General features: G+C 32.0%; 1 protein-coding gene across 4 annotated transcripts in view; it reads right to left on the reverse strand.

Moving 5' to 3' along the window:
* The window catches only part of LOC143078856 (engulfment and cell motility protein 1-like), a 50,966-nt gene extending 35,965 nt beyond the window's left edge, over positions 1-15,001 (reverse strand). For all 4 annotated transcript variants that reach the window (XM_076253866.1, XM_076253864.1, XM_076253865.1 and 1 more), the window contains exons 1-5: positions 14,688-15,001; positions 12,759-12,799; positions 10,576-10,651; positions 5,219-5,269; positions 659-828 (exon numbers count right to left, since the gene is read on the reverse strand). In XM_076253866.1, coding sequence (XP_076109981.1) covers positions 659-828; positions 5,219-5,269; positions 10,576-10,651; positions 12,759-12,799; positions 14,688-14,846 — 497 coding nt within the window. In that variant the 5' untranslated portion in view covers positions 14,847-15,001. The remainder of the gene's footprint in view (positions 1-658; positions 829-5,218; positions 5,270-10,575; positions 10,652-12,758; positions 12,800-14,687) is intronic.
* Between the last annotated feature and the right edge of the window lie 139 nt (positions 15,002-15,140).

A 15,140-nucleotide genomic window follows, 5' to 3' on the forward strand; every position in this document is an offset into this window, starting at 1 on the left:
GAAATAATGGAAAACTTCATTTGTACTGTCATAACACTGTACCAGGTAAACTGCTTATGTTCTGACGCCACAGTTAGAATTGATGTTCAATGACTCCATATACACCAAGAAAAAAAGCTAACTCATTCATAAAAAACCACACAAGGTCATACTAGAATGTTACATTAACTATAGGTAACAAAGATTTGTTTCCTCTGTATGCTATTTTGATAGTATAATGCAAATGTTAAAATTCTAACTTGTAAACTATGTCTGGGTTTGAAAGTCAATAGACATTGGCTGAGGGGGCAGGTCAATATTAACTCCATGGAAATTAGATCAATGCTGAAACAACTGCCAACCAATTATTATTGACCTACCCTAAATGGTTCCTTTCTAACTGACTTAATCACAATTTTAAACATGTAGGCTAAATATGATTGATTCATTAATTGTTGTTTGCATACCAGTAATCCCCAGGAACAAATTTTCAGGATGAGAACAAATTAACAAATATTTCAACAAAGAAGATTCTCTATGGTAGGAATTTTTACTGCAACAATTATGGATGTCCCAACCAAGGTGCTGGAAATAGCGTGCCTAAGAGCTTTACCTCCTTGAATTCTTTGATACAACACAATATGTTAATAGTTTTCTAACTGCCATAGATTTGACTTACTTTTTTCCATCAATGACATACTTTATAATCAGCATATGACCTTGCATGTTGATGAACTCATGAGCAAATGTACTATCTGTAGCTAGTTTCTGTAGTTTTTTTAAAGATTCTAATCTCAATTCCGGGTTAGTACCTGTTAAGTTTGCATATAAATCTCTGGCACTTTTTTCCTTTAGAAAAAAATTTACAATGTATAGATTACATTCACTTTATAAATGCTTTAAAATAGAAAATTAAAAAAATGTGAATCTAACATCCTAAAACAAGGAGCTGACCAGGTTTGAATAAATTGGCAGGAAACAATAAATCAAAGTGCTGGATAGCACCTCTGGAAAGTTAGCAACTGTAGCTGTTTATTATTTCAAAAAGGTTATAGACGTGTATTATTTCAAATATGTATTTAATCACAGCTTTGATATTTTTAACAAAACCATTGTCTCTTCAGGAATTATAAAAAAATAGTTTTTCATGTTTGTCATATAAAATTGTAATATTTTCTATTGCAACCTTAAACTGTAGACCTAAAATAATGAAATATATACAGAAAGCTCTGTTAATTTCTTTATGTGCCCATGCCATGTCAAGGGCCTGTGATTTTAGTATTTTTTTCTTGATGTAGGTCTTTTATATTTGTTTTTAGTCAATTGAATTGTTCCTGATTAACCCATTAGTTTTCTTGTTTGAATTGTTCCACATGTTTCATATCAGACCCTTTTATAGCTCACTATATGGTGTAAGTTTTTCTCATTGTTGACAACCGTATGGTGACCTATAGTTTTTAATATATCTTCCTCCTTTGAACTCTTTGGGATGGCAATGGTTCATTTGCTACAACATTTTTTTTCTTTTTCAAATAAGACAGTTACATGTAACTTAATTCAATACAACTGTAATGAAATTGAATGTATATTAAAGGCTTTGATCAATAAATATGGAATGTGTCCATGGGACACAAATGATGCCCCTGCCTGCATTTAAAGTTTTAAAGGGTCACAAGTTCACAACGCCAGAACTATAAAAGTGAAGATACCAAATTATTTACTTGATCTGAGTTTTAGGGTAATAAGCATAAAACTATACACGACCAAATACGGTAAAAGTATTGAGTATAAGCTTCATAACATTTGGTTGAGCGAACTACAGTTAGATAACAGAAACGAAAAAAAATCAGCATTTTTTTTTACATTTCTAAAGGGCATAACTCTAGAACGGTATAACTGACGCCACCAAAATTCAAATTTGATCAGCGTTTTGTGGTAATGAGCATTGTGTATAAGTTTCATAACATTTGATTAAGACAAACTAAAGTTAGAGAACGGAAACTAAAAATTCTAGCAACTTTTCCATTTGTTAAGTAGCATAACTCTAGAATATAACCAGATGCTCCGCAGGGCACAGCTTTATACGACTGCAGAGGTTGAACCCTGAACGGTTAGGGCAAGTATGGACACAATATTCAAGCTGGATTCAGCTCTAAATTTGGATTGTGATTAAATAGTTGACACAGCATAGGTTTCTCATACAAAATGAATGTGGTCTTATAAACTTAAAATTTGTTTTTTGCCTTTGAGCAATTCACTATGCTGTTGAATATTATCCTCTCAAAAAAATGTTTGAAGAAATTTTCTTTTTATTTATGAAATCTGAAATGAGAAAAATTGATCTCAATTCAAATTAATAATGGAGTTTGCAACTATAACTACTCATTTAAAACATCATAAAATATTAAAATGTAAAAAAGTGCTTGTTATCACTGAATGGTAAAGATTGTTTTAATTTATCAGTTGGTAGTAAAAGTGAATATACATTGTATATTGTATAAAACAATGATTTATGTTGATTCAACTACTATTCTGGACAAAGAAAGATAACTCCAATTGAAAATTTCTTGCTATTGCGCAATATTGTGCAATTAGATATACCTTGCTATTGCGCAATACTGTGCAGTTGAAAATACTTGCTATTGCACAATACTGTGCAATTGAAGATTTCTTGCTATTGCGCAATGCTGTGCAATTGAAAATTCCTTGCTATTGCACAATACTGTGAAATTGAAGATTTCTTGCTATTGCTGAATACTGTGCAATTGAAAATTTCTTGCTATTGCACAATACTTAATATAATAATTTTGGATCCTGATTTGGACCAACTTTAAAACTGGGCCCATAATCAAAAATCTAAGTACATGTTTAGATTCAGCATATCAAAGAAGCCCAAGAATTCAATTTTTGTTAAAATCAAACTTAGTTTAATTTTGGACCCTTTGGACTTTAATGTAGACCAATTTGAAAATGGGACAAAAAATTAAGAATCTACATACACAGTTAGATTTGGCATATCAAAGAACCCCAATTATTCAGTTTTTGATAAAATCAAACAAAGATTTTAATAGATTTCTATTAACTTAAACTAAAGTTATGGTGAGAAAACCAAGAAAATGCTTGTTTGGGCCCTTTTTGGCCCCTAATTCCTAAACTGGTGGGACCAAAACTTCTAAAATCAATCCCAACCTTCCTTTTGTGGTCATAAACCTTGTGTTTAAATTTCATAGATTTCTATTTACTTAAACTAAAGTTATAGTGTGAAAAGTATTTGGACGACAACAACGACGACGAAGCTGACGCCAACGTGATACCAATATACGACCAAAAAATTTTCTATTTTTGCAGTCGTATAAAAATGAGGCCACCGAAAAATACAAACTTGACCTGTGTTTTGTGGTAATAAGCATTGAATGCCATAAAAGTTTCATACAATTTCGTTCAGGCAAACTTAAGTGATAGAACATGAACCAATTTTAGTATGTGTTTACGTACGTATAAGTAATAAAAGGGACTTGCATACTTACAGAAGAACAAGGGTAAAACCTAATATGGTGGGGACATAACAATAGCAGTATGAATACAGAAATAAAAAGTTTATATACACTAGATTCATAGCGGTGCTTATAACCCTGTAACACATTTTAGTTGCTGCTGTACATATGAAATTTAGCATTGAGGCAATAACATTTGAGATTTTTGGTTTTCAGCCATTCATTTGACATACTATTAATCAATTTAATATAATCAGGGTAATCATTGCTTCTGTGTTAGGATAACACATTGTTAATAATAGGTCAATCTTAAAGAATCATAGTCCCACAGGAATAAAGTGTGAGGATAAAAAGTTCTGAATCCGCCACTGCATTGTTTAAAAGCACTAAGAAAGTCATTTTGCTAGTACATGGAAAAATGTTATTTTTAGTCAAGTAAATTATTTCAACAGCACTTGTCTTGATACACTGAGCTATTCTAAGAAGAAAATTTCTGATGTAAGTTTGATCAACTTGAGCATGCTGAAAGAGTGAAGGTCCGTATATCCACAATGGAATGTGAAACAGCTAGTATTTAAATAACAGAATTAAAAGTTTTCATAAATGTTTTTTGCATCAAAATCTTCCGATCAATGTTTCAACAAAAACTATGCACTTTTCTATCAAAGCTGGTATTAACCTTAACTCATCCTAGGTGTGAAATATTAGCCATAATTATGATTATCAAGTATTTAATTTTCTGTCATCTGTGTATTGTTCAATCAAACCATTATCACTTGCCAATTACCTGTATCCAACGGCTTGGTCAAAATATAAACCTGGTGCATTTCAGTCGATCATACTGGATTTTTTGGATTCACTCAGGCTTTTACTAATTCAATAACAATTACATTTGACTCACATTTGTGAATATCATACGTAGTAAAAGTCGCGTGGGAAAATGTTCATTCATGAAATATTCCTGAATTAAACGCTGTCTCACATAGATTTCTTTTGATTTTCTCTTAAGCACATGGCAGATCTCCGAAGTAGTGTTTGTGATACTAATTTTAAATAACGTTACATTCATCTGAATTTCCAGTGAACATTCATTCCCTTTTTTATTCATGCTGCAATCTTTTCAAAAGAGTTGTAACTCAAATTTTCAAAAGCATCTTCCTAAATTTAGTATTCAAACACTAGTACTACATTATCTTGGAGCAGAACATTTGAGATAGTCTGGCACTTCCGGTTTGAGGCCAATGCCTTAAGAAAGTGTTGCTATAGCAAACTTAACAAAAATATACGTCTTTACAGAATCTAGAGGACTATGGGTAATCTCATTGTTCATACATCAAAATGAAAATAATGTCATGTCATTGGTTGAATTTCAATTGTTTAGAACATTTTAACCAATCACAACGTTTTGGTGTATGCTTTTAAAAATATTACCCAGAATGCATTAGAATCTGAAAGGGCAAAATTTACAAATAAACAATCGAAAAATATAGACATTGAGAAAACAAATATTTTAAAAGGTTTGGTCATTTTTATTGTAACTTATATAATCTTAAAATGAATAAGTTTTAATATATGTATATGCATGTATTAAGCAACATTTATGATGAAGAGAGTATTTGTCTTTTGTTAATCTGGTTCATTAAATCTGGTTCTTATTTTAGGTCAAGCACAAAGGCAACCTGATGACATTAACAACAGTGTAGTATAAAGATATAAATACAATTAAAATGAAAATTTAAACTTACAGGTGACCAAGTTAAACTTAAAACATTGCCGTTCTGTAGTTCTATACGGTTCTGAAAATAAAATAAACATATATATAAATCTAGAGTATCATGCGATTTTCCTCAAAAATAAAGATAGGTAAATTGTTTAAAGATGAATGAGGCTTTTGTTTCACTCTCTGAAATTGTTTCACATTATGTCATGCAGGGACCCTTTAATGTATTCAACAGGTCAGGGTATGAGTTTCATTCATTGTTGAACACCATTAATCACCAACAGACCAATAGATGACCATAGATCCTTGTCTTTTGATCCTTGGAAACTGAGTATACCTAATTCCAATTTCTTGGAAAAACAACCACACAAAAATTAGCTAATCTTTTAATTATTAGTAAAGCCTATTTGTTTCTATGTTCAACCTGCAATATTTAAAAAATAAAAGAAAATTTGGAATTCAAAAAGCCAATAAAAAAATCACTTATTACACAAAATTTACATTGTTAAGAATTTTTTTTGCAAACAAAGTATTCATATATAACTTAGATCATTCTTCCTGCTTAACCTCAGTCCCAATAACACAAGCTTGTAAAATTGCTGTCAACATTGTTAAATCATCTCTACTAAGGCCAACAGCATGCACATAACTAAAATTTACAAAATTAAGCTCTGGGCCTGTAGATTCGAACGTTTATCTTGAAGACTGTAAGATCAAGAAAATTTGTTTCTTACAATAATTCCAAAGTTCTCATGCATACCAGTTTAGTGATATTATATTAAATTTCGCTTAACTAAACTTCTGTACAGCAAACTTAAAATTCCCTCATAAAAATCTAATTACTTACTGTATAACTCTAGTACAAATATTAGTACATGAAATACAAAAATTCCATTAATTAATCTTAAAATTGAGAATGGAAATAGGGAATGTGTCAAAGAGACAACAACCCGACCAAAGAGTAGAAAAACAGCTGGAGCCACCAATGGGTCTTCAACACAGCAAGAAAATCTGGCACCTGACAGGAGGCGGCTTCAGCTGGCTTCTATACAATAAACTGTTATTGCTTTTTTGATAATTTTGATTATGCAAATGTTGACATTAAAAAGCAATACCATATTTCATTAGTTAGGCAAATATTCAAAGTCAACGAACCATGACTGAGGTACATGGCTAAACAATCTCCATGTAAATGAGATGTGCCAATGCTAATACAACTGCATACCAAATATCATTGACTTATTATAAGTTGTTCCCTTGAAATAAACCTAAACACAAACATTAACTTGTAAACTATGTAAAAGTGTCAAAGTCAATGAACCATGAAGAGGGGGTGGAGCTATAAAATCTCCATGGAAACAATACTTAAACATGTTATAAATGCCAATAAATTTGCATACCAAATATCATTGACGTAACATTAGCAGTTCATCTCTAAAATGATCTAATCACAAACTAATACATGTAAACTAAGCAAAAGTTTCAAGTCGATAGACCTTGACTGGGGTATTCTCAAAGGAAACGAAATGTGCTAATGGTTATACAACTGAATACCAATAAACATTGGCCTACCACAAATGGTTCCCCTTTAACTGACCTAATCTCAAACTACTACATGTTCACCAAGCAAAATTTTCAAAGTCAATAGACCATGACTATGGGGGCGGAGTCAAATAATCTCCATGGAAAATGAGATGTGCCAATGCTAATACAACTGCATACCAAATATGATTGACCTACAACTTGTCGCTCACCACAAACTATACCTTATCACAAACTAATATATTGTTGACACCGCCTTTGTTGCAACCGGAAACACTGCATACCTATGTCTTGTTTTTTTACTCTGTCAAGTGAGACAACTAGAGGCTCTCAAGAGCCTGTGTCGCTCACCTGTTACTGTATTTACTGATGTTGGCCATCTTGGTTGGCAGGCAGGGTCATTAGACACTTTTTTAAAATAGATACCCTAGTAATGATTGTGGCCAAGTTTGGTTAAATTTGGCCCATAGTTTTAGAAAAGAAGATTTTTGTACAAGTTACAACCAGGTGCTCCGCAGGGCGCAGCTTTATACGACCGCAGAGGTGGAACCCTGAACAGTTGGGGCAAGTATGGACAAAACATTCAAGCGTGATACAGCTCTGAATTTGGATTGCGATCAAATTTTTGACATTACATGGTTTTTTTTTACACAAAACAAATGTCAAGATTTTACAAATCAATTAAAGATTTCTTCTTCAAACTTATTTAAATCTAAAATTAAATAGTTGACACAGCATAGGTTTCTGACACAGAATGAATGTGGTCTAATGAACTTAAAAAATTTTTTTTGCCTTTAAGCAATTCACTATGCTGTTGAATATTAATCCTCTCAAAAAAATGTTTGAAGAAATTTTCTTTTTATTTACGAAATCTGAAATGAGAAAAATTTAACCCCCCCCCCCCATTTTTTTTTTCACATCCCTGTTTCCCTTTTTCCAAAACTGATATCAATTCAAATTTCTAATGGAGTTTGCAACAATAACTAATCTTTTAAATACATCATAAAATATTAAAATGTAAAATAAAGTGCTTGTTATCACTGAATGGTAAAGATTGGTTGGTAGTAAAAGTGAATATACATTGTTTATTGTATAAAACAATAAAAAAAACTTCATCAGCAACATGTTATATTGGCAAATTTCCAATGAAGTTATTTACATAAAGTTATTGGCAAATAAAAATAGAAAATGACATCATAGTCATGTCTGGCAAATGTCCAACATACATTATCTAAAAACATTTTAGATAAGATAAGGAAAAAAAACTTCATCAGCAACATTTTATATTGGCAAATTTCCAATGAAGTTATTTACATAAAGTTATTGGCAAATAAAAATAGAAAATGACATCATAGTCATGTCTGGCAAATTTCCAACATATATTATCAACTACTATTCTATACAAAGAAAGATAACTCCAATTGAAAATTAATTGCTATTGCACAATATTGTGCAATTAGATATTTCTTGCTATTGTGCAATACTGTGCAATTGAAAATTTCTTGTTATTGCACAATACTTGATATGGAATCCTGATTTGGACCAACTTGAAAACTGGGCCCATAATCAAAAATCAAAGTACATGTTTAGATAAAGCATATCAAAAAAGCCAAAGAATTCAATTTTTATTAAAATCAAACTTAGTTTAATTTTGGACCCTTTGGTATTTAATGTAGACCAATTTGAAAACTGGACCAAAAATTAAGAATCTACATACACAGTTAGATTTGGCATATCAAAGAACCCATTTATTCAATTTTTGATGAAATCAAACAAAGTTTAATTTTGGACCCCCATTTGGACCGACTTGAAAACTAGGCCAATAATTAAAAATCTAAGTACATTTTTAAATTCAGCATATCAAAGAACCCCAAGGATTCAATTTTTGTTAAAATCAAACTAAGTTTAATTTTGGACCCTTTGGACCTTAATGTAGACCAATTTGAAAACGGGATCAAAAATTAAGAATCTACATACATAGTTAGATTCGGCATATCAAAGAACCCCAATTATTCAATTTTTAATGAAATCACACAAAGTTCAATTTTGGACCCTTTGGGCCCCTTATTCCTAAACTGTTGGGACCAAAACTCCCAAAATCAAACCCAACCTTCCTTTTATGGTCATAAACCTTGTGTTTAAATTTCATAGATTTCTATTTACTTATACTAAAGTTATGGTGCAAAAACCAAAAATAATGCTTATTTTGGACCCTTTTTGGCCCCTAATTCATAAACTGTTGTGACCTCAACTCCAAAAATCAATCCCAACCTTCCTTTTGTGGTCATAAACCTTGTGTTTAAATTTCATTGATTTCTATTTACTTATACTAAAGTTATTGTGCGAAAACCAAGAATAATGCTTATATGGGCCCTTTTTTGGCCCTTAATTCCTAAACTGTTGGAACCAAAACTCCCAAAAGCAATCCCAACCTTCCTTTTGTGGTCATAAACCTTGTGTTAAAATTTCATTGATTTCTATTCACTTTTACTAAAGTTAGAGTGCGAAAACTAAAAGTATTCGGACGACGACGACGACGCCAACGTGATAGCAATATACGACCAAAAAATTAAAATTTTTGCGGTCGTATAAAAATGATGAAAAGTTGTTCAATATTGACTATAAAAGACAATCACTCCTTAAGGAGTTCTCTGACAATTTTGGTCATGTTGACTTTTTTGTAGATCTTACTTTGCTGAACATTATTGCTGTTTACAGTTTATCTCTATCTATAATAGTATTCAAGATAATAACCAAAAACTGCAAAATTTCCTTAAAATTACCAATTCAGGGGCAGCAACCCAACAACCAGTTGTCTGATCCATCTGAAAATTTCAGGGCAGATAGATCTTGACCTGATAAACAATTAAATCCTGTCAGATTTGCTCTAAATGCTTTGGTTTTTGAGTTATAAGCCAAAAACTGCATTTTACCCCTATGTTCTATTTTTAGCCGTGGCGGCCATCTTGGTTGGATGGCCGGGTCACCGGACACATTTTTTTAACTAGATACCCCAAAGATGATTGTTGCCAAGTTTGTTTAAATTTGGCACAGTAGTTTTAGAGGAGAAGATTTTTGTAAAAGATTACTAAGATTTACGAAAAATGGTTAAAAATTGACTATAAAGGGCAATAACTCCTAAAGGGGTCAACTGACCATTTCGGTCATGTTGACTTATTTGTAGATCTTACTTTGCTGAACATTATTGCTGTTTACAGTTTACCTCTATCTATAATAATATTCAAGATAATAACCAAAAACTGCAAAATTTCCTTAAAATTACCAATTCAGGGGCAGCAACCTAACAACAGGTTGTCTGATTCATCTGAAAATTTCAGGGCAGATAGATCTTAACCTGATAAACAATTAAATCCTGTCAGATTTGCTCTAAATGCTTTGGTTTTTGAGTTATAAGCCAAAAACTGCATTTTACCCCTGTGTTCTATTTTTAGCCGTGGCGGCCATCTTGATTTGATGGTCAGGTCATCGGACACATTTTTTAAACTAGATACCCCAAGGATGATTGTGGCCAAGTTTGGTTAAATTTGGCTAAGTAGTTTCAGAGGAGAAGATTTTTGTAAAAGTTTACGGACGACGGACGACGGACGCAAAGTGATGAGAAAAGCTCACTTGACCTTTCAGGTCAGGTGAGCTAAAAATGTGTACTAGTTCAGTGAAAATGGATGTCAAACTAAACTCCAAAACATATAAATGAACTAAAATTAAAAATCACAGAAGACTTGCATGATGGTCAGTTGTTTAAGATTAGCAATGATAAATGCATTTTCTAAACTATAAATAGTGACAAATAAGCCAATCTATATCTAATTGTGTAGATACCCTTTCTGTGATATAAACTTGTCTGTTTGGTTCTGTAAACTGTAATGCATAATCTGCTGCATTTGCCAAGTCCCATCTGTAATACACCATAAATTTTAAAATAAAAAAAAACTCAATATGTCTTATATTGTATAACAACAAAAAACTAAATAAACTGTATGTTGTACAACAGCAATAAACTCAATATACTGTATATAGTAAAATATTGATTGATGGCATATTGCTTCAAACGTCAAAGGTAAATAATATATATATATATACCTTTACAGGGTGATGAAATTTCTTTCAATTCAGTATTTATACCCTGATTTAAAGTCATATGAAACTTCAAATTAAAAAAAATGAAGCATATGTTTTTATAACTAAATAGCTAGTTATTATTATAAAACTTATGTACATATACTTTTTCTCAAGAAAATTCTATAATTTGTCAAAATTTAGAAGATTTTCTTTGTTTTAATTGTTTGCTTCCAGAAAAAAAAATCGCCAATACTTTTCCCAGTTGCAGTGAATTCAGCGTGACCTTTCTCGTAAAAATTTGGTGATTGCAGTACGCATTTATTTGTCATCAAAATGTGCTCAATATCCATGCTTCTGAGTTGATTGTTTACTAAGATGAAAATCTGTAAACTACTGCTTCAAAACACAACAATTAATTAGCTGCCATATTTTCACATCATAACAGAACGAGAATTTTTTTTTTGATGATTTAAGATATGGATTCGTAACAAATGATACCAGGTGCTCCGCAGGGCGCAGCTTTATACGACCGCAGAGGTCGAACCCTGAACAGTTGGGGCAAGTATGGACAAAACATTCAAGCGTGATACAGCTCTGAATTTGGATTGTGATCAAATTTTTGACATTATATGGGTTTTTTACACAAAACAAATGTCAAGATTTTACAAATCAATTAAAGATTTCTTCTTCAAACTTATTTAAATCTAAAATTAAATAGTTGACACAGCATAGGTTTCTGACACAGAATGAATGTGGTCTAATGAACTTAAAAATTTTTTTTTTGCCTTTGAGCAATTCACTATGCTGTTGAATATTAATCCTCTCAAAAGACCATCATACTAAGCCTGATTTTAAATGTTCTAGCTCACAGGGTAATATGATAGACATATTATCCTCCCTACACATATTATTCTCACTCTGAGTCACCTACAACTGTAGTCTTTGCTCTAACTCCTAAATACAACATGCCTGGAGAAAAGCATGTCGCTTATTACAATGTCTTTAAATGGAACTGGTAGTAGATTGACCTCCCAATCTCTTGCCATCACATGTAGTATACACATGGAGAAAATATCATATTTAAGGCAATACAATTTTTTTTCATTAGATCATAGAGCAGATTTGCTGACTGACCAGAGCCTAGAAATGCTGAATCTATTTTAGAAAATTTAAGTGAAAAAGGCAATATGAGTTGATCCATACCCGCCAACTGTCACTATTTGCTGGGGATTTCCCCCATGGAGGCTCCCAAGTGGAAATTTTGTAAGAGCAATTTTGTCCACTATTTTAAAGAAAACAATTAATTTCACAATGGCTATGAGCTTGTTAAAGCATGAAGAAACCAAAAAACCACATTAGAATATATTTGAAGGCCCCCTTGAAGGTTTTGTAGGACTATAAGAACCATCGTTCACGTAAAACCCCCATGGGCATTTTGAAAAGTTGGCAGGTATAGTTGATCTTCAATTATACATTTAACTTTATAAAAGAAACATCATATGGATTTTATTTGTAAACTTCTGACTTTTTATAAACTGACTAATATGATCATGTTATACCATCTATATAATGTATATCATCATTAGAACTGATTAAAGATCCATGACACAAATGAACACTATTTCAATTAGCAGGCTATATATACATTCATTCTGACAGGGGTATTACTTGTACAAGTCATCTTTATTTACTTGAAGAAGTAAAACAAAATTATACTTATACATGTACAAGTTAATAATAATCTTTGATAATCTCCCCTAAATTTTCTCAAAAAGTGAATTATTTTTACAATCCACCAAAAATTCTCAAGTTTTAAGATGTAAAAACATGCATTAAATAATTTTCCCCTGCTCAAGGCCTTCAAATATTGCTCCTTGGGGCTTGTAAATGAGCTTACAGACAAATGGGACTTTGAAGTAGTGCCCCTGACTGACAGTACTTACTCTGATGCAATGTCTTGAATGATGGCAGCCAGTGGTCTATTCTGTAAAATTAAGTATATATAAAGTATTAAATAAAAGTTAATTTGCAAACTGTCCAAAGCTTATTTATAATTACAAACTGGCAATAAAAAATGATAAATGATCTATTATTATTACTATAAACTGGACCCCTCTTGTGTTCACTTATCGCTACACTGACAACAGGTATGGCCTAAATCCTGTGGTCAGAATTCTGACCACAGGATTTAATAATTCGAAGAGACTAGTACATCATGTGCTATGTTTGATTATGTATATACTAATAGCAAATCAAAGAGAAATTAGCACATTTATAACCCTACTGAGTTCTTAAGGGAATGAAAGATACCAGCTCAGTTTGCCGGTCAAGAACATGTTAACACGCCCGTTGGTCATTTATCTGCGCTACCACCATGGGGTTAATTAACAGATACTTGTTTATTTTGCTGCATCGCTGTATTAACATTTGAATTCTAGTCAAATCGGCACCTGGTTAAATCGGCACCTGGTCAAATCGGCACCTGGTATAGTCAAATCGGCACCTAGTCAATTTGGCACCTGGTTAAATCGGCACCCGATATAGTCATTTCGGCACCAATGTTAGATATCTTTAATATATGTTTTTTTCCCCAGTATTTTGAGCAAAAAGATGAAAATAAAGAAGGGGTTATTCAAGTTGTTACGACTTAGTTACATTTTTGGAGGGTTTCTGTAAAAAAAAATTGTTCATTCAACTTAATTTGTATTCAAGGTTTTATTTTTTTGCATGCCTGTTTTAACATTTGAGCATTTTGCATGATTGTTGGTTTAAAACTGTTTGAAGTTTCCTGAAAAAAACACCTTTTTAATTGCTGTTAATTATTTTGCATTTGAAATTATATGATGATATATATTGAATAAAAATTCATCTTTTTGATAGAGATTGTTTTAAAGTCATTTGCATTTAACATTTACATTGGTAACTGTCTTTTTCTCCATTTTTTTATGCCCCCGCTGTGACGGAGGGGCATTAATTTAAGTTTTACCCTTGATCAGTGAAAACAGGGATTCATTGTTTTCCCTGTTATTGTTCTAATTTTCTCACAATTAAACAACAGCTTGGGTGAGGGCTTCATTGTTTTTTTAAGAAAAAAACAGCAATAACTACCTGTAAATAGTTAAAACAACAAAAATGTTAATTATGTTATTCATAAAAGTTTAATTGAAAAGACTAATCAAAACATTGGTCATATATATTGAGACAACTTTCAACAATAAATTTATGAATTAATTTTTAACGATGTAACAACTGAATCTATCCAACCTCAAAAATAATTTAAAAAATAGAGGGATCATTTATACATTTTTATAATTATTTCTTTATTGGATGCCGAATTGACTTTAAATGGGTGCCGATTTGACTAGATGCCGATTTAACCATGTGCCGATTAGACTTTTTCTTTGGGTGCCGATTTGACCAGGTGCCGATTTGACTTGTACCCTTAACATTTGAGGTCAATTTCCTATCACTTTAATTGGCCAATTTTATTAGCGAATCGTTGAATTTGTACAACTCATTCAATTAATGCCAATGTGACAATAGCTCCAACCCGTTCCTTCAGTGCGAAGCTATAGATAAAACGGCAGACCAGTTTAGTCATTTCTAGTGAATAAGCAACTGAAAGCAAATACATCATACTACATGAATGGCATGTATACATGGCATGTACATTGTGAACGACTTGATTTTGCTTTTGACGGTCAAGCAAAGCAAGTGACAGAGTGGAAAGCGACTTTTTTAACAACCTAGTTGCGTGCTAGTGTGAACCCTAGAAATTGCAATTCTGAAAAGCATGAAAACCCATGCGACGAAGATAATCATAAATCAATTTTAATTTAGATCTCATTTGACCCTAGCAGCTGTTTACAAACCTGATCAATTCCTCTCAATAATGGAAGTTTTCCATCTGCTGTAATGGCTATTTTCTTGACATTATCTTGTTGACTCCTAGAGCTTGTGGTTGATAGAGTGGAGGCCCTGTTTGGACTCAATACTTTAGTTGTTCTGAGACTGAGATCTGATTGAGACATTTTAACCTTGGCTTTGGTAGGAAAAAATAGGAATTCTGTTAAATTAAAATGTCTTTATGTAAACTGTTGTTCAATCAATCACATGATGAAATTGTCATTTGAAACAGACATCTTCTTCCTCTTTTTCTGAATCAGCTTCCTTGTTTATTATTTTAATACCTAAAACATGACTTGACAGACCAAGACACAAATGCCTAATTTTAATTAAAATTTTACCAACTGCTGGATAATTTTATACTGATGTACCGATGAAAAATTAATTAAAATAAATCTGATATATTTGTGGGAAAATAT

This window comes from Mytilus galloprovincialis, chromosome 6 (assembly GCF_965363235.1).
Source record: "Mytilus galloprovincialis chromosome 6, xbMytGall1.hap1.1, whole genome shotgun sequence".
Taxonomy (NCBI): Eukaryota; Metazoa; Mollusca; class Bivalvia; order Mytilida; family Mytilidae; genus Mytilus; species Mytilus galloprovincialis.